At 39.7% G+C, this 21290-nt stretch overlaps 1 protein-coding gene across 3 annotated transcripts in view; it reads right to left on the bottom strand.

The window, feature by feature from the left end:
• The window catches only part of atp8a1 (ATPase phospholipid transporting 8A1), a 354037-nt gene that overhangs the window by 277129 nt on the left and 55618 nt on the right, over positions 1-21290 (bottom strand). For all 3 annotated transcript variants that reach the window (XM_043691984.1, XM_043691994.1, XM_043692004.1), the window contains exons 2-4: positions 18680-18794; positions 14310-14409; positions 11124-11222 (exon numbers count right to left, since the gene is read on the bottom strand). In XM_043691984.1, the coding sequence (XP_043547919.1) occupies positions 11124-11222; positions 14310-14409; positions 18680-18794 (314 nt within the window). The remainder of the gene's footprint in view (positions 1-11123; positions 11223-14309; positions 14410-18679; positions 18795-21290) is intronic.

Here is a 21290-nt window from a genome sequence, read left to right as displayed (position 1 = left end):
GGGGCAGTTGGGTTGGTTGGTGCGGGTGTCCCAGAGGTGTTTCCTGAAACGTTCCGCAAGTAGGTGGCCTGTCTCCCCAATGTAGAGGAGACCACATCGGGTGCAACAGATACAGTAAATGATGTGTGTGGAGGTGCAGGTGAATTTGCGACGGATATGGAAGGATCCATTGGGGCCTTGGAGGGAGGTGAGGGCGCAAGTTTTGCACTTCTTGGTGGTTGCAGGGAAGGTGCCGGGAGTGGAGGTTGGGTTGGTGGGGGGTGTGGACCTGATGAGGGAGTCATGGAGGGAGTGGTCTCTCCGGAACACTGATAGGGGTGGGGAGGGGAATATATCCCTGGTGGTGGCGGAAATGACGTAGGATGATCCTCATATCAAAGTTAAAGGCTTGTCTGAACAGAGTATTTGACTGAACTGGCTTTATGCAACTGATTGATTGAATCTTAACACAAAAGGTAGTGAATTAGCCCAATGACAAATGCTGAAATAAAAAAAAGAGAAAATGCCTGCAAATTATCAAGTCTGGCAGCATCAATAGAGAGGGAAATAGAATTAACATTTCAATTCTGTTATGACGTCTTAAGAAACATTTGACCCATTGTGACTTTCCACTGAACTCCACCTGTCATGCCTCTGTCCATGATATCCTGAAGCCTATACATGATTCATACCTCGCTTATTCTTTACCAAGTTTTGTACTATCTGCAAATGTTAAAATACTGCGCCCTGGACCAGCAACTAGGTTGGTTACAGCAGAAAACTACTGCATAACCCTCTTGAAAAACATCCATCCAAAATTATCCTTTGCTCCCTGTTACTGAGTCAACTTTGTATTCATGCCTCCATATTTTCCTTAATTTCACAGGCTTTCATCTTTAACAAGCTGTGTGACATCTTCTCAAATGCCTTCTGAAAGATCATATTTCAAGAAATGTGGTAAGGAAAACCAGGGAACTATAGACTGGTGAGCCTGACATCAATGGTGGATATGTTATTGGGGCAATTCTGGTCTCCTTCCTATCGGAAAGATGTTGTGAAACTTGAAAGGGTTCAGAAAAGATTTGCAACTATTTTACCAGGGTTGGAGGATTTGAGCTATAGGGAGAGGCTGAACAGGCTGGGGCTGTTTTCCCTGGAGCATCGGAGGCTGAGGGATGACCTTATTGAGGTTTACAAAATCATAAGGGGCATGGATAGGATAAATAGACAAAGTCTTTTCCCTGGGCTCGGAGAGTCTAGAACAAGAGGGCATAGGTTTAGGATGAGAGGGGAAAGATATAAAAGAGACTTAAGGGACAACTTTTTCATTCAGAGGGTGGTACATATATGGAATCAGCTGCCAGAGGAAGTGGTGGAGGCTAGTACAATTGCAACATTTAAAAGGCATCTGGATGGTTATATGAACAGGAAGGGTTTGGAGCGATATGGGCCGGGTGCTGGCAGGTGGGACTAGATTAGATTGGGATATCAGGTCAGCATGGACAGGTTGGACCGAAAGATCTGTTTCCACGCTGTACATCTCTATGACTCTATGACAGGATTTACGCTTTGTGTGTGGCAAATCACGTCTCACTAACTTGATTGAGTTTTTTGAAGCAACAACAGGGATTAATTAGGGCAGAGCGGTGGACATGATCTATATGGAATTCAGTAAGGCTTTCGACAAGGTACTGCTTGGTAGTCTGGTTAGCAAGGTTAGATCACATGGAATATAGGGAGTGTAGCCATTTGGATACAAAACTGGGTCAAAGATAGGAGACAGAGAGTGGTGGTAAAGAGTTGCTTTTCAGACTGGAGGCCTGGACAACCAAGAAGGTTGACTCAAAGTACAATGGGATATTGAGCAGATGGGCCGGTGCACCGAGGAGTGGCAGATGGAGTTTAATTTCGATAAATGTGAAGAGCTGCATTTTGGAAAAGCAAATCAGGGCAGGACTTATAGACTTCATGGTAAGGTCTTGGTCGAGTGTTGCTGAAAGAAAAAGAGGACTTAGAGTGAAGATTCATAGTTCCTTTAAAGTAGTCACAGTTAGATAGAATAGTGAAAAAAGCATTTGGTATGCTTGCCTTTATTCGTCAGTGCATTAAGCATAGGAGTTAGAAGGTCATGTTGCAACTGCACAGGACTTCAGTTAGGTGACTTTTGGAATACTGCGTTCAATTCTGGTCTCTCTGCTAATCGGAAGGATGTTGTGAAACTTGAAATTATTCAGAAAGATTTATAAAGATGTCAGGGTTGAAGCCTTTAAGCTACAGGGAATAGCTGAATGGGCTATTTTCCCTGGAGCATTGGAGGTTGAGGGGTGACTGTATAGATGTTTATATAATCATGAGGGGCATTGATAGGGTGAATAGCCAAGGTATTTTTCCCAGGTAGGGGAGTCCAAAACTAGATGGCATAGGTTTAAAGTGGAAGGGAAAGGCATAAAAGGCAACCTTTCCACCCAGAGGGTGGTGTGTGCTTGGAATGAGTTGCCAGAGGAAGTGGTGGAGGCTGGTACAAGTACAACATTTAAAAGGCATCTGGATGGGTATATGAAGAGGAAGGATTTAGAGGGAGAGAGGCCAAAGCTGGCAAATAGGACTACATTAATTCAGGATATCTGGTTGGCCTGGACCAGTTTCCATGCTGTACAGCTCTATGACTATGTGCACATTGCCAAACTTTTCTGTTACCTTTAGTTATATCTCATTTGACTTTACAAATCCACTTTAACAAACCTCTGTGACTAACATATGCTTTTTCAAATGGAAATCTATCTTTATTCCTGAAAACTGTCTCACCATTGATATTGGACCGACTAACCTGTGGCTTCTTCCTTTATTCCTTTCCCTCTTCTGGAATAATCTTAAATTTAGTAAGCATCAGTCATCTGGCACTTACATGTATTTTCAACAAGCTGAAAAGGTATGGCCAATACCACTGCTATTTCTAACATTCCCTTTTTCAGTAATCAATATATTTGATCTGGACCAAGTGATACCAGCCTTCAATAATACTCATATTTTTTAGTATTTCTTTGCTATCGCATCCACAACTTTTCTAACCTTCATTGAAGTAATCATTTAATACTTTATCTATGCCCTCTGTCTCTGCATAAAGATTTCACTTTGGGATTTTAAAAGATCCAATATTTTCCTTAGCTGGCTACTTACACAATGCCTATGTGATATTTTAGTGAACAGTTTAAGGATGTCCTGTGACCTTTTGAGGTATTGGGAAGGTTTATTTAATTCAGTATCATGACTGAATCAAGGAGGAATCCAAATTCAGCCGGTGTAGTATCATCTCACAAGGATTCACACATTGTAGACAATGTTGAAATGTGTGGCCGCTTACTATGGATGCTGAAATAAACCCTGACAAGTGTTAACGTTCTTAGATATCACAAATTTGAAACTCAAACGGCTGTTCTGTAGCCTCTGGGTTACACTTTTGAGAGGGCATATTTGCATCAGAGGGCATGGTGGACTACATGGAGAGGGGCTATTAAATAGCTATTCATGATCTGCAGTAAACTCTTCTCCAGGTCAGTGTAAATGATGAACTGCAGCCAATTTTCCCTCTAGTTCGACAACATCAGTGATATCAAATACCACTTCAACCATGAAGCCAGAAAGCCTACAGGGATTGTCAAGACCTGGCAGCAACAAAGCTATGTCATTTGCAGCCAGGCTCGAGATCCCAAATGAGATTGGCATTAAGCTTTTCAAGGGTCCCTACATGACCTAAAGAAGTCTTTGTTCACCTCTTGAATAGACTGACAGAGAATACCTTACTGTCAGCCAATTTAGTAAATGGTTTGTGTTCTGAATTCCACATTCCCATCTAGCCTCAATTATCTTCGATTCTCTTGTCTAACGACAATATATCTACTTGTGCCTTAAAATATTCACTTTATTCAATATTCATTATGCAGAGATTATTACACTTCATGGATCTGCTTTTTAGTGTGCTGACCACCCAACACCCCTTCCCCCTTGATTCTCGTCCTGCTCATGTCATTGCTTACATGGCCCTGAACAACAGGATCCTTTTCCTCCTATTTGACTTTCCTGTCCAGATCTGAGTAGATGTCCTGAAGCCTGGCTCCAGATAAGCAACATAACATTCTGGACTCACTTTATCTTTATAACCACTACATTCCTTGTTCATGTAATCAAGGAGAAACATTGAACTGTTGGAGATTATGATGGCTCCTTTATCTGCCTCATTCTGTCACAATCTCCTTTCCCTAATGACTGATCAAATTAGAAGACTTGATCATAATCTCTGGAATACAGACTCCAAGTAATTTCCCCTCCCTAATGTGTTGTAGTGTCTGTAGTTCAGCCTTCAGCTGATAATCTCTGAACTGAAGCTGCACAAATTGTAAACACTGCAAATGCCTTTGCCCCACATCACATTGGCATGCAAGAGCTCCCACATGCTGTAACTGAGTCATAGCACCCATCCTGCTATGTGTTTAACATGTTTTTTTTAGTTTAATTACTTTTATGTATATTTTATTAACCCTGGCATCACAGTTAGATCTGTAGTTAATGCTAACCAATAATGTCTCGTCAAAAGATTTCATTAGGCAAAATTAGGTAGTGTAAACCATTTCTTATAGAATACATGAAGACTGTACAGTTATCCTGAACTGGCTTTTAAAAATTCATCTTCCCACCTTACTCATTCCATAAAATGAAACAAAAAACATGCCACTTTGCTGTGTATCAAATCTTATTTTCAATATACTTGTTAAGCTATCTATCTGTGCATTGTCTCAAAGATTATATTGTTTTTAAAATTTCCTATTCAGATGTTGACTGCACAATAGCAAGACAATTATAATTATGTTTCTTACCCCATCCATCAATATTATAATGTGAATTCACTGATACAGAAGGCTGTGAAGGCCAGGTCATCGAGTATATTTAAGATGGAGATAGATAGGCTCTTGATTGTAAAGGCGATCAATGGTTACGGCAAGAACATGGGAGAATGAGGTCGAGAAACTTAGCAGCCACAATTGGAAGGAGAGGAGACTCGATGGACTGAATGGCCTAATTTCTGCACCTATTGTTTTATGGATTACATGTCTCCACTTTAATGTAAATGTTTGGAACACCTGCATGTCATCTGTTAAGTTTTGCCAGGTGCAGTTAATGAAATCTATTCTCTGTTATTTGAATGCTATAAATAGATTATTCCATCACAGTAGCAAAAGCAGCTTAAAATTAAAGCCAACATCTACTGACAATTACAAGCTATTAGTGAGTTTTGAGAATATTTGTAGCCCAGGCTGAGGTTCTGGATGTAAGTTTGCTCACTGAGCTGAAAGGTTCATTTTCAGGTGTTTCATCACCATACCACGTAACATCATCAGTGAGCCTCCTATACAGTATATTCAAATAAACACATATAAATAAAAAGCGGGCCATGCCACCAGTGCTTCACCAGAGGCTCTGTGATAATATTACCTGGTATGGTGACAAAACGTCTGAAAACAAACCTTCCAGCTCAGCAAGCAAACTTACATTCAAAATTACAAGCTATATTGACATGCAAAATTCATGACAGTTCAGTCAATGTGGATAGTTCATTAGGAACTAATGCTGCAATGAAAAATGCATTTCCCTGGAAATTAACTCATTGTAAAAAGAATGTAACATTACAAGAAAAAAGGGAATTTGTTGTAAAAAATAGTTGAGACCATTCAAGTGGAAGGCATCAAAGCTACAGTTCTCTTGAGCCTGAAGGAACTTTAGCTAGTTCATAAAACAAATCTCTTGGCAAAGGAACAACCCAGTGGGAATGTGGGTCAGAATGGATTGTATTTGCTATTTATTGTCTGCTGTTGAGTATTAAATTACAGTCTATTATTCATATTTACACGTTCAATCTGGGTGTTAGAATACACATTTCACATATGCAGTATAGGTCGGATAAATGAGAGGTCATGTGTCACAAATCCATATTCCAGTTTGTAGCATGGAGAAATTGCATCATGACAGCTTACGATTGGACAAGAGTCAGTATAATACCAACTTGGAAACAAATTTCAGAAGTTCACATCTTACTCAAATGTCAACATTCTTGTTTTATTTTTCAGATCCTGGGTGTCTTATCTGGCATTCCCAGCACTGCTTTTATTACAGGTATTTGGGATTGATCTGTTCATCCCATTAGAAATTCATGGCTGAGGGAAAAGATATGTGATTCAGACATATTTACTACATCTAGCCATACAGTCATAGAAAGGTACAGCACAGAAACTGACCCTTTGGTCCAACTCATCCATGCCGACCAGATATCCGAACCTAATCTAGTCCCATTTACTACCACTTGGCCCCTATCCCTCTAAACCCTTCCTATTCATAAACCCATCCAGATACCTTTCAAAAGGTTATAAATTGTACCAGCCTCCACCACAACTCTGGCAGCTCATTCCATACATGCACCACCTTTTGAAAAAGTAGTCCCCAATGTCTGTTCAATTTTTTTCCTTCTCACCCTAAACCTATGCCCTCTATGACTCCCCCATTCCAGGGAAAAGACCTTGTCTATTTATCCTATCTATGCACTTCATAATTTTGTAAACCTCTATTAAAGGTTCCCCCTCAGCATCTGACACTCCATGGAAAACAACCTCAGCCTATTTAGCCTCTCCCTATAGCTCAAACCCTTCAACCTTGGCAACATCCTTGTAAATTATTTCTGAACCCTTTCAAGTTTTACAACATCCTTCCAAAAGGAGGGATACCAGAATTGCACACAATATTCCAAAAGTGGCCTAACCACTGTCCTGTACAGCCACAACATGACTTCCCTACTCTTATACACACACACACAATATTATACACACACACACACACACACACACACACACAATATTATGATCAATAAAGGAACGCATACCAAACACCTTCTTCACTATCCTATCTACCTGTGAATCAACTTTCAAGGAACTATGAACCTGACTCCAAGATTTCTTTGCTCAGCAACACTCTCCAGCACCATCCCATTAAGTGTATAAGTCCTGCTCTGATTTGCTTTTACAAACCTTTATCTAAATTAAACTCTATCTTCAACTCCTCAGTCCATTGGCCTTTCTGATCAAGATACTGTTGTACTCTGAGATAACTTTCTTCACTGTCCACTCCACCTCCAATTTTGACGTTACCAGCAAACTTACTAACTATACTTCCAATGTTCACATTTAAATCATCTATATAAATTATGAAAAGCAGTGGATCCAGCACCAATCTTTGTGGTTCAACACTGGTCACAGACCTCTAGTCTGAAAGACAACCCTCCATCATCACCCACTGGCTTCTACCTTCCAGCCAGTTGGCGAGTATCCAAGTGGCGAGTTCTCCCTGTATACCATGAGATAATAGACAATAGGTGCAGGAGTAGGCCATTCTGCCCTTCGAGCCTGCACCACCATTCATTATGATCATGGCTGATCATCTTCAATCAGTATCCTTATCTCCATAACCCTTGATTCCACTATCCTTGAGAGCTCTATCCAACTCTTTCTTAAACAAATCCAGAGACTGGACCTCCACTGCCTTCTGGGGCAGAGCATTCCACACACCCAGATCTAATCTTGCTAACCAGTCTACCATGAAGAAACTTATTGAAAGCCATGCTTAAGTTCATATAGATCACATCCACAGCTCTGCCCTCATCAGTCCTCTTCATAACTTCCCAAAAAAATCAATTTCGTGACACATGATTTTCCACACACGTCATTTTGACTATCCCTAATCAGTCCTTGCCTTTCCAAATACATGTAAATCCTGTCCTTCAGGATTTCCTTGAACAACCCCCCCCACAACCAATGTCAGGCTCACTGGTCTATAGTTGCCTGGCTTTTCCTTACCACCTTTCTTAAATAGTAGCACTACGTTAGCCACCCTTCAGTCTTCCAGTACCTTACCCAACTATCAATGATCCAAATATCTCAGCAAGGGGCTTAGCAGTCACTTCCCTAGCTTCCCACAGGGTTCGAGGGTACACCTGATCATGTCCTGGGGACATCCAGCACCATCTCTTCTGTAATATGGACATTTTTCAAGATGTCGCCATCTACTTCCCCACATTCTGTATCTCCCATGTTCTTCTCCACAGAGAACACTGATACAAAATACTAATTTAGTATCTCTCCCATCTCCTGTGGTTCTACACATGGGCTGCCTTACTAATCTTTGAGCACCCCCATTCTCTCTCTAGATACCCTTTTGTTCTTAATGCATTTATACAATCCCTTTGGATTCTCCTTAACCCTATTTGCGAAAGCTATGTCCCCTTTTGCCTTCCTGATTTTCCTCAAGTATACTCATACTGCCTTTATACTCTAAGGATTCACTCCATCTATGCTATCTATAGCTGACACATACTTCCTTCTTTTTCTTAACCAAAGCCTCAATCTCTCTAGTCATCCAGCATTCCCTACTCCTACCAGCCTTGCCTCTCACCTTAACAACAACATACTGTCTCTGGACTCTCATTATTTCACTTTCGAAGGCTTCCCACTTTCCAGCCATCCATTTACCTGCTAACATCTGCCCCAATCAACTTTTGAAAGTTCTTTCCTGATACCGTCAAAATTGGACTTCTTTTAACTTTGAACTTCAACTTTTAAATCCAGTCTATTCTTTTCCATCATTATTTTAAAACTAAGGAAATTACGGTCACTGACCCCAAAGTACACCCTCCTGACACCTCAGTCACCTGCCCTGCCTTATTTCCCACGAATAAGTCAATTTTTGCACCTTCTCTAGTAGGAACATTCGCATACTGAGTCAGAAAATTTTCTTGTACACACTTAACTAATTCCTCTCTATCTAAACCCTTAACACTATTGCAATATCAGTCTATAGTTGGAAAGTTAAAATCCCCTATCACATCCACCTGTTCATCTTGTACAGATCATTCTACCCCAGAAAAGAATCCAATGATCCAAAAATGTGAACCCTTCATCCCTGCACCAGCTCCTCAGCCACACGTTCATCTGCTCTATTCTCCTATTCCTACCCTCACTAGCTTGAAGCACACTGAGTAACCTAGATATTACTACCCTCAAGGACCTCGTTTTAAAATTCCTGCCTAACTTTCTATTTTGTCCCCTTCAGAATCTCATCCTTTTGACTTCTTATGTCGTTAGCTCCAATGTGTACAACTGCCTCCTGCTGGTTCCTCTCCCCTTTCAAAACACTCTGCACCCACTTCATGATATCCTAGATTCTGTCTCCAGGGAGGCAACATTCCATTCTGATTTCTCGCTACCGGCCACAGAAACATCTGTGTGTACCTCTAATTATATATTATAGACTATCACAATCAGTCAGTCACTTGGAACCTGACGTACCCCTCGTGACATTGAACCATTTTCAGTACCAGAAACCAGGTTATCTGTGCTACGGTCCCCTGACAGTCCACCACCCCTACATTTTCCAAAACAGTATATTTCTTTGAGATGAGTACAGCCACAGGAGACTCCTGTATTACCTGCCTTCCCCTCCTACCTTTCCTGGAGTTCATCCATTTACCTAGCTGTATCTGCGGCTTTCCTTCCTTCCTATACCTGCCATCCATCAAATCCCCAGCTCCTGTAAATTCCTTATTGCCTTCAACTGTCGCTCCAACTGATCCATGTGATCTGAGAGGATTCGCAACCAAAGGCGCTTCCTGTTGTCATAATTAATCAGTAAAATGGAAACTCTTCCTAAACTTCCACATCCAACAGGAAGAGCACATCACTCTACTAAAGGCCATCTTTGGTCCTTCACAATCTGCAGACCCAGAAAATAGCAATGTCTTATTACTCTTAAAAAAAAAACACTGCTCCAGTCTAAGTCAGTACTTATTGTTGGTATTTTTAAAATTTAATCAAGAGACCGATCTCAACATAACATGTAATCAAAAAGATTCCACTCTACTCACTACGGTAGATTTACAGCAAGGTTATACTTAAAAACTATGCACAGACCTGCTCCTGTGCTGTGAGTTCTCCCACACAGGTTCCTCCAAGGTTAGCTGTGAATTTCTCTGTTTGTTCATTTTTCCTGGACACACACTGACGTCGAGAGATACTTAAACTCAAACAGCAAACTCAGACAGCTGTGCAGGTTTCTTTCTCTGACCATGTAGTCATTGCCTTTGTCTGTCTTCCTCCTTTTTAAAGTGCTGCTGTTTTGATATTTTGTCTCCCCAAAGTTCCAAAACAATGCAACAGCATATAAAACAGTAATTGTTGCTCTTGGAATTCTAGGAAATCACCCCCAACACCCCCAACTCAAAAAAAAGGAACAGCTCTTACAATGTTTATCTCGTCCTCCATCTTTGATTAGTTAGAATGCTGTCCTAACATTTCACAGTTGGTGCTCAAGAATATTGTACTTTGTATTATTTACACCTAGAATGTTCTGATGTCTTCCACGATGCCTCCAGCTGAATGGAAGCTAGGAAGAGAAGCAGCCCATCATCAAATCCAGATAAGGCCAATCCCCCAAGTTCTGAAATGATTGGAGACATACAAATTGATTAAAAAAAAAAGTAAGCAGAGGTACCTGCTCTCCTGACTGGTTCCACCTTCCACTGCTACGCAACATACTTCATGCAGTCATTGCACTTATTTTCCAACATTGCATGATAACGATGCTTGATCGGGTCATTGGGTTTATTTCCCAACATTTCCATATACTTTGAAATGAATTTGTTTAGCAGGTGCTGAAGCAGCCTTCCATCCTTGAGATGGTTCATGCTTTGATGGTCACTTCTGTATTAAACTTGACCTGGCATAGCTCAGGAATCACACTGTGGCATGGCAGTTTCTGCTGTACTTGCTGCGGTTACAGGCAGTGGTTTAGGAAGGATTCATTGGCCTCTGTTTTATTGGAGTCTGTTTCTCAGCCCAGCTGAATTCGCAGCTTCTCCTCACCATTACTTCACAACTTAACAATCCAGGATCATACTAACTCAGTAGCTTAGGTCATTCCAATTAAACATTTTAACAAGACTCTTCTTCCTCAATATTAACTATCTCCAACCAAAGTCTCTTTTCTGAACAAATTCCAAACATACAGAAAAATAACTGCTTTAAGATTATATTAAATGGGTGATTGCTTACAATATCTTCTATGATTTCTTTAATGGCAGCCACAAGAAGAATGAATAACAGCGGAACCAGTGTCGTGTAGCGGCCAGTTGGAGAAACATCAGGGATTTGCTAAACAAGAGAGGAAGACAGGATATAAATATACAAAATACCATCCTGCTAAATGTTACAGTTGTTTCTATTTGTACACGTAATGTTACAAAACACTGGGCCTGGACATTTAGTTTACTTTACATTCAGGGATTAACTCCAGAAATCAGGCACAGTAGAGGCATCAAGAGTGGTGAGACAGAGCTGGGCACTTTCAATCCATATGGATAAACAGATCTTGTGTTTTTGAATAACGCCAACACACAGCAACACTTAGAAAAAGTACAGATTGAGACAAGGAGAGGTCTGTGGTGATGATCAGAGGGAATGATGTAAGAGTTGGGGGATGGTGAGGTGGATATGGCAGCTTGGTGTAATTGTAGGAAGTTGTTAAACATTGGGGCCTCAATTTTCCAATGACTAGACAGTAATTTTTCCAGCAGGAACAGTTCATAGGGACCCTGCAAAATTGCCATCACAGCAAACTCTGTAGAAATTGTATGGGAAATTGAAGATTCCGTAGGACAATTCCTCTGTACCTGGAACTCGTGAGTTTCCATTTAAATTGGAAATTTCAGATGGTTCCAAAAACATTAAGTAAAATATTTACTCTGAAAGTTATAACATCCACAGTGCAACTCCTGAATACCAATTTAACAGACCCATCTTTTTTACTTCAGATGTCTATCCCCCACCTCCCACCCCAACTACACCTCCCCCAGACTGATTATATAGCCATCCTCTCCCCAAATCCCCTGGACCTGACACCCCCACTCTGCTTCACACGTGAACCTAAACCCTGATAACCTCATCTCCTACCATGGAGTCGAAACTCCAATATATTCCCTTCTACCTGGACTGGAAGGACATGGACATGTGTGCACACAGTTCCGCAGGACCTAATGTCTCCCACCCACCTTAAAAACTGCATTACTGCATTACTTAATTGGCTCTTAGATCCTACCAACTAGCACCTAACCCCCTTCCAATTGGTAACCTACTCACTTGGTCCCACAGCATTATATCCCTCAGAATCCTCTTCCCTCCCAGCTGGTATCCAGGCACCCACCTGCCACCCAATCCTCCAAGAATCCAAACATCACAATTACCAAGCACTTACCTTTTTGACAGAAGGTGTCAAAGCAGCTGTCTACATTTTTAAATATCAGATTGTGAAAATAGGCATGGTTTGCCTTCTTCTGACAGCTCTATACTACCAAAGAACTGTCAGAATAGAAACACAGTTCCCTATTTCTGAAGGAGTGCTAATCAGAATTTCCTTTCAATAGTGCTATCTCCCTATTTCACAAAAAAAAGGATGGAATGGCATCTTCCTGAGTTTGTAAATCTTCAGAATACTTGGCAAAATGATGGAACCCTGTAACAGCAACTCCACTCAGCTGACAACATTGGACAAACATAGGAGGAGAATTGTGCTGTCAACTGCAATAAAGACTGCAGATGGAGTAAGAAGAATGAGGAGGGAGATTACAGCAAGAAGGTCATTTGGAACCATGAAAAGGGCTCTTTCAGTTCTTTGGCAGGACGGAAACCTAATTAGAGGGGTTCACAAATGGAATCACAGAGGTGAGCATGGATTTTATTTTAAGAGGCAATCACGTGTTCAAGTACTTAAGGTGACAAAGGGACTGGATTTGGGAAGAAGAAAGGTTGCATTCCTATTTCTTTTTAAGAGAACTGGGTGACACTGACAAATTGAAAAGAAGGGCACTGTACCCCAACAAAAGGAACCATTAACAATATCACTCAGTTATCCAGGAAAAGAAGGAATTTTCAAATAATGTGAAGTAGGGGAACCTCACAAACCATGTATAACTTATTTATAGTTGTACCAAAATGGAAGTACGCCATTGCTCACCTTGGAAAGTAACACTGAATTGTTCATGTCCAACTGGTCATGACAGACAGATGCAAGTGTTGGTTAACACCTCATCCAAAAGATGACATCTCTGATAATGTGGCACTGTGTTACCACTAAATGGGAATATTAGCCTAAGATGTGCTTACAGGAGCCAAATGCCCACTATCAAAAAGGAGGAAAATAATTGTATTTATTTTAAAAAATTAATGTGTTTTTGAGTTTATATATATTTAGTTCTAATTTTAGTTTATGAATTGAGTTGTACTCTTGATGTTATCAAATTATTATTAGTAGTAAATTATTAATGTTATGTTTAAACATTCAAAATTGGGGAGTAAAATCTAAATTATAAGCTTACAAATTATGTCTGGTGTTAGTGGAACTTCAGTTTACTGATTTATTAGTTTGCTATTGCTGCTGTTGTATATTTGGAAACTGGCACTGACTTTAAATGTTATGACAGAGTAAGCAGCTCTATTTCTTCAATACTTCATCATATGTTGAGGATTTCACTTCCATTAAAATTACTTCTAGAGAGCTAATTATTATATAGACAAATTCAACAGGCATTTTGATGGTTTCCACATTGCAGACAAAAGATAACTTGCATACTTCATGGTCATAACCCCCCTTAACTTCTGGTTGGAGTGATATGTAGCAATACTTACTAACAGCATCAATTCATTGGATAAATAATTCCTCTTCCAATCTCAATTACCTTACATTTATATGTATCGAGACACATCAGCCTTTCTCTTGTCTGTTTCTTTAATTTATCAGTGTCACTCTGAATGATTTACGTTTGCACATGCTGGATCTATGTTATATTATGAACAATTACATAAATTCTTTATTTTCATATATTCTTGTCATCTAGCAGTTGAAGTGCTTAAGCACAATGCCAACAACAAATTCAAATTATTTGGCTACCTACTGTTCTCAAGTATTAGTTTCAGGCTACATATTAGAAGAATTAAGAGGAAAAGAAAAAAAGCACACCTCTGTTCTGGAAAAGGATAACAATATAAGACATACTACATCCAGTCAACAAAATCACAAATCAGGAAAACACCATTGCTTCAGTTTAAATTTTTGAATGCAAGTGTGTGGGGAAGGTGAAGAGCGAGGATTTTATCTAGAATGTTTGACTGAAAAACATATTTTTCATTGAATCAAAAAGTGGGAAAAAATATTTTGATTTATGCATGATCATTATGCAAGCTTACCTGGAGAAGGGCTATGAAAAGGAAAAACGAGTTGGCTGCTCTCCTGAACTGAGAATATAAGAATCTTGGTAAGAATGTAAGTGGATTGTATTTTGCAGTGCTAAAAAGAAACAAGACAGAACAAATTAATTCACAGATTTTAGGCCAACATCTACTAAATAGAATGAATTTAGATGGCATGTATATATATATAGATAGATAGATATGTTATATACATATATTTTCATAGGGGAACATTTGTGTCATCATAAACTTTATTTGCATACAAATGCAACTGAACATACCAGTTATCAAACCATGTATTTGTAGGAGTATGTAAGTATATGAGCTACAAGAGGATAGAGAATAAGCAAATATTATTTTACTGCTATTTTCAATGGGAGAATTTAATCAATCTGCAAGTCACTTCAGTCAATAATAGTCAAGCTTCAGCTCATAATCTGATGAGTCATAAAGCACAGTGCACTAATCCAAACTCTTAATAATTCATTAACTATACCTGCTCTATGGAATATTTTGCACACTTCATTATGCAGTGTGTATCTGAACACATTAAATTCAAATTGTTCTCATCAACGGTTCACACGATTATTTGAGCAGGAACTTGGCATTGTAAACACATTGCTGCTATTTCACAATTATTATTACTGAAATTAGACAATATTACAACAGGTACAACATTTTATTTTGAGGTTTCTGCCAGATGGTAGTCAACTCCTTTAGATCTGGTTAGGTTGCAAATTCTAACAAGTGATACTAGATTAAACAGAGGATAAGACCTGCTCCATGATGAATTGGTCTGATCCAAGCTCTTGCAGTCCTGTCATATGCAGTCTTGAAAGGCAGTGATCGATTAAATGACTCAATGAAATATAAGCCTTCCAAATATCCTCATTCTCATTGATGAGGGAACCCAGCACTGTAGTGTGAAAGATCATATTGAAGCATCTGCAAGTTTATGGGGTAATTTAGCATGGCCAATCTACCTAACCTGCATGTCTTTGAATTGTGGGAGGAAACCCAAGCGCTCGGAGGAATCCCACACAGACATGGGGATAACATGCAAACTTCACATAGACACCGTCACCTGAGAGTAGAATTGAACATGCGTCCCTGACACTGAGACACTCTCCTACCCATAATGTGGTCTTCTCTACACTGGGGAGACAAAATGCAGACTGGGTGACCACTTTACAGAGCACTACATTTGGTCTGTTAAAAAATAACCCCAAGCTTCCAGTTGCCTGCCCCTCCAACATATCACCCCGTTCTTGTCTCAGGCTTGCTGCAGTGCTCAGCGAGGCACAGCACCAGCTGGAAAAACAGCACTTCATTTTCTGCTTGGGGACTATGCAGCCTTCAGAACTCAATATCAATTTCAATAATTTTAGGGCCTTAACACCTCCTTTTATCTCCTGCTCTTCGGATGCTACCTGACCAGCTGTGCTTTTCCAGCACCTGCACTCCTCACTTTCTCCTTGTTGATCATTCACTCCTTTCCTTGCCCATCTCTTCTCATCAGTGTCAATACCGCCTTTCCTTGTCATATAAATACTGTGGCTATGAGAGCAGGTAGGAATTTAAGAATTCTGCAGTGACTCCTCAAAGCACAAATCAGATTGTGTGATGGAATACTCTCCATTTGCCTGGATGGGTGTAATTCTAACAACACTCAAAAAACTTGACAGAGCTCAGCACAGAGCAGCCAGTTTGATTGACACCCCATCTAGCACCTTTAATATTCACTCCATTCATCACTGATGCATGGTGGCAACAGTCCATATTATTTACAAGATATGCTGTAATAACTCCACTTCCAAGCCTGCAAGCTCTAATATCTAAATGGACAAGGTAGCAAATACATGAAAACACCAACATCTACAAGCCCCATATCATCCCAACCTGAACTATATAGTCAAAACTTCATTGTCAAAAAAATAATGCTCACATCCCAAGAATGAATTTAAAAAGTAGCCCAGCTAGACTGCTGAACTTCTTTTCTCCCAGAGGAGGTAGTGAAATAGATACTTCTCCACCTAGTACTGAATTAATTGTTTACTCTTATTAGATTAGATTAGATTACTTACAGTGTGGAAACAGGCCCTTCGGCCCAACAAGTCCACACCGCCCCGCCGAAGTGCAACCCACCCATACCCCTACATTTACCCCTTACCTAACACTACGGGCTATTTAGCATGGCCAATTCACCTGACCTGCACATCTTTGGACTATAACTGCTGGTGGATATTGTGAATCCCATGAACAATTTTAATCTTATTGCATATCAAAAATAGCAACTAGTGTTGCAAGTTTCCCAAATTAAACATCAATGATAATGTGATTTCTTAATTTGTAAAAAAAATTACTGTTGATTACTACTAACACAGAAAAGACCTGCATTTATAGTTCTTCCAAAAAGTTAAAAGTCACCTTGAATTCATCTAAACTGTCATGTGGTGAAGCAATAAACTGTGACCAGTACTATAGGCAGCTTCTTTCTTTAAAATTGCACAGTGAAAAGGAAAAGGCAAAAAACAATATGTATCCCCTGCAAATTGATAACAGTAGTGCTGCAAATTTAAGCAAATAAATGACAGACATATAGAATTACTTTGAATGAATAACAACAATAGGGGAAAGGTTCACACACCAGATCTACCAAGGGAAATATTAATCATTGAGGCAGGAACTGAACAAAGTAATTGTGAGCAGATAAAGTAATGAAGGAATCAATGGCAAGGAGCGAAATCCCCAGGTTCAGATTGTTCTCATCCCAATTTAAAAGAAGTAGGTGTGAATACTTTCTGACCTACATTGTCTTCCAAATTTCTCTCTCAGGATGATTATTTTAGATTGGAAAATTACATGCCACTATTAAGAAAGGGAAGTAGGGGAAAACCAGAATTAAAAAAAAAATTCGCAGGATGTGGACTTTGCTGGTGAGGCCAGAATTTATTGGCTATCCTTAACTACCCCTGATGGTAGTGAGCTGTTTTTTGAAGTGCTGCAGTCAATTTCGTGAAAACAATGCTGTTTTAGAAAGGAATTCCAGGATTTTGACTGAGGGACACGAATTTAGCTCTAAGTCAGGGTGGTGTGTGGCTTGAAACAGAACTTGCAGGTGGTGGTGCTGTCATGTACCAGCTGCCCTTGCTGCCATTAGGTCAGGTCTTTCTTGCAGCTTTTTATTAAGTTCAAATTTGACCATCTGTGATGGTGGGATTTGAACCCATTTTCCCAGTAAAATATGGTCCTTATTACCACTACACTCCCCCCTCCTCTTGGGCAAAGAAATGTCTATAGATCTTACTGACTAAATCCCTTCTAGAACTTCATACAAAGTCTCTTATAAGAGACTGTTACCTATTGTTTCAGCTTAAGGAACTGAAAACAAACTCCTGACATGTTAGAGTATTTAGCCAGACGACACGAGATAGGGGAAAATACTTCAATTGGTAGAATGCAATGAGTAGTGTACCAAAATAGTCTGTGTTGTGGTCTTAAATATTCAGGGTATGTGTGAATACCATAGATGATGGGATAGAGAATTACATATTACAAATGACCCAGAGCAGCATTTTAAGCAGTGTAGATTAAAGTGTATAATTCAAGATCAAAAGTAATAGATAGAAAATGGGTGTAACTGGGGGAAACTGAGATTCTAATACAGAGAAGAGCAAGGGCGTTCCTAATGGGTACTAAAGGGTACTTTCTAAATAGTGAAAAACAATACATAGTAGAAAGATAGCAACTGAGAAACAAGAGAACCTTTGAGGGGGAGTAGCACTAATTGACTAGTCCTACTAAATATGGTCAGCTAGTTTCGATCTCCACTACATTTTCTTTAAAAATAAATTCACGCATCCAATTTCTCCCTCAATAATTTCATTTACTATATTATGAATTGATTAGTTATTAAAAACTTTGATAGATCTCGGTGACGATTCTCATGCCCAAAAATTTGATGTTAAAGTTTGTGCCATTTTCCTGGAGTTATATGACAAAGTTATGTCAGACAAATGGGATTGTTCACAGAAATTCTCAATTTCATTTTTCCACTTCTCAATGAGTGAGAAAAGGCATTAAATGTATTTTCAACATTGCACTATGCTTCAACTCATATATAGACCATCATTAACTTGTGGGAAATATATTGGGACAGGTTTTCACTTGTATTAATTATTTATAAACAACATTAGTAGCTAACTGTGGACATGGAAATCTTTACCTAGATGGGATAATGCAATCAATGTGACACTTGACATAATACACCACAAGAAGAACAAATGTATGTTCAGATGCAGTCTAAATAGGAGAAAATCAAAAAGTTAGAGACTTGCAACAAAAAGTTAAATTAAGATTATTCTTACCTGACATGATTGCTACAAAATTTTATAAGCTGAGGTCGATTAATAAATATTATTCTCATATCCTCTTGATCAGCCAGTGAAGTTTTTTCAGAAGCATCCTCAGTTTTCTCATAGCCTATAAGACCAAATCAAGTTTAAATGACAAATTCCTGGATAAAGCAACTAATTTGGAGTTAATTAGCAGTTTCAAAACAAACAAGAAACTGAATCAATTCAGATGGTGACACAAGGACAAAGAGTATAGCAAGGTGGAGAACTACGTCATCATTCCCCAAAAATGCTTCACAGGTAGTATAGAAAGAAGTCCACAAAATTAAAATGGGACTCTTGATAGAATAGGTTCTCAAGTCGAATAACCTTCCACATTCTCAATTTTCATAACATTCTTAAAAAAATTTTTATCACTTGGACATTAGTTCCAAAGTGATAATTAAGTTCCTTTAAGATAGGATACGCTTACCATGAAGGGTCATAAATCTGAAACGTCAACTGTTTCTCTCCATAGATGCCAGTCTAGATGAGAATTCCCAACATCTGTTTTTCATAAGAACCAAAGGAAACGAAACAGAAACTGCTGGAAAATCTCATCTCACCTCACCCTATCTTTTGCTCAGTTCTGAGGAAGGGTCACCAGATAAGAAATGTTAACCCTGATTTCTTTCCACATATGCTGCCAGATCTGCTGAGCTTTTCCAGCAATTTCAGTTCTTGTATCTGTTCTTCTTACTTTAACCAGCATCTGTGATATTTTACTTGCGTGTTAGTAAGCCATTAAGTGTGAACATTGATTTCCAATCATTTAATGTTTCTGATATTTCTGATCATAGAACAGCCGGAAAAGCCATCATAAATTGGCAATGTACTTCTCCTGCTTCTAATTTGAAAATTTAGTTTCAAAGAGAGGTCCATGAAATTCATTATGTCTGTGTTTGTAAAAAATCAAGAGCTAAAATTGAATAACTGGGCAGCATGCAGTTCTAAACTCAAAGAAAATAACAGATAAATATTTGAAATAGAATAAGTAAAATACACTGAATACATTCTAAAGTGAACTTTGTTTCATCAGATATTATTTGTGCCTGAAGCTGCAGATTTCTTTTAAAGGAAAACCTACCATTATGCATACAAAGAATCAAAACCAAAACAAAAGCAAAGCGATAGCTTATATTAAAAAAAATGGAAAGCAGAAAAGAAGTAAAATGTATAATTTCACAGAGCACAATAGCCAAGTATTTACATCTTTAGACTGATCACACCAGTTCCTATTGGTCTTCAAACAAACTAGCCTTTAACATAGAACAGAGAACATAGAACAATACAGCACAGAACAGGCCCTTCGGCCCACGATGTTGTGCCGAACTTCTAACCTAGATTAAGTACCCATCCATGTACCTATCCAAATGCCGCTTAAAGGTCGCCAATGATTCCGACTCTACCACTCCCACGGGCAGCGCATTCCATGCCCCCACCACTCTCTGGGTAAAGAACCCACCCCTGACATCTCCCCTATACCTTCCACCCTTCACCTTAAATTTATGTCCCCTTGTAACACTCTGTTGTACCCGGGGAAAAAGTCTCTGACTGTCTACTCTATCTATTCCCCTGATCATCTTATAAACCTCTATCAAGTCACCCCTCATCCTTCGCCGTTCCAACGAGAAAAGGCCGAGAACTCTCAACCTATCCTCGTACGACTTCCTCTCCATTCCAGGCAACATCCTGGTAAACCTTCTCTGCACCCTCTCCAAAACTTCCACATCTTTCCTAAAGTGAGGCGACCAGAACTGCACACAGTACTCCAACTGTGGCCTAACCAAAGTCCTGTACAGCTGCAACATCACTTCACGACTCTTGAATTCAATCCCTCTGCTAATGAACGATAATACTCCAGAGGCCTTCTTACAAACTCTATCCACCTGAGTGGCAACCTTCAAAGAACTATGTACATAGACCCCAAGATCCCTCTGTTCCTCCACCTGACTAAGAACCCTACCATTAACCCTGTATTCCGCATTCTTATTTGTTCTTCCAAAATGGACAACCTCACACTTGGCAGGGTTGAAATCCATCTGCCACTCCTCAGCCCAGCTCTGCATCATATCTAAGTCCCTCTGCAGCCGACAACAGCCCTCCTCACTGTCCACAACTCCACCTATCTTCGTATCATCTGCAAATTTACTGACCCACCCTTCGACTCCCTCATCTAAGTCATTAATAAAAATTACAAACAGCAGAGGACCCAGAACTGATCCCTGCGGAACTCCACTTGTAACTGGGCTCCAGGCTGAATATTTACCATCTACCACCACTCTCTGCCTTCGACCGGTTAGCCAGTTTTCTATCCAATTGGCCAAATTTCCCTCTATCCATGCCTCCTGACTTTCCGCATAAGCCTACCATGGGGAACCTTATCAAATGCCTTACTAAAATCCATGTACACTACATCCACTGCTCTACCCTCATCCACATGCTTGGTCACCTCCTCGAAGAATTCAATAAGACTTGTAAGCCAAGACCTACCCTTCACAAATCCGTGCTGGCTGTCCCTAATCAAGCAGTGACCTTCCAGATACTCATAAATCCTATCCCTCACTACCCTTTCCATTACTTT

This window comes from Chiloscyllium plagiosum, chromosome 1 (genome assembly GCF_004010195.1).
Source record: "Chiloscyllium plagiosum isolate BGI_BamShark_2017 chromosome 1, ASM401019v2, whole genome shotgun sequence".
Classification (NCBI taxonomy): domain Eukaryota; kingdom Metazoa; phylum Chordata; class Chondrichthyes; order Orectolobiformes; family Hemiscylliidae; genus Chiloscyllium; species Chiloscyllium plagiosum.
This window is presented reverse-complemented; position numbering and strand designations above follow the sequence as displayed.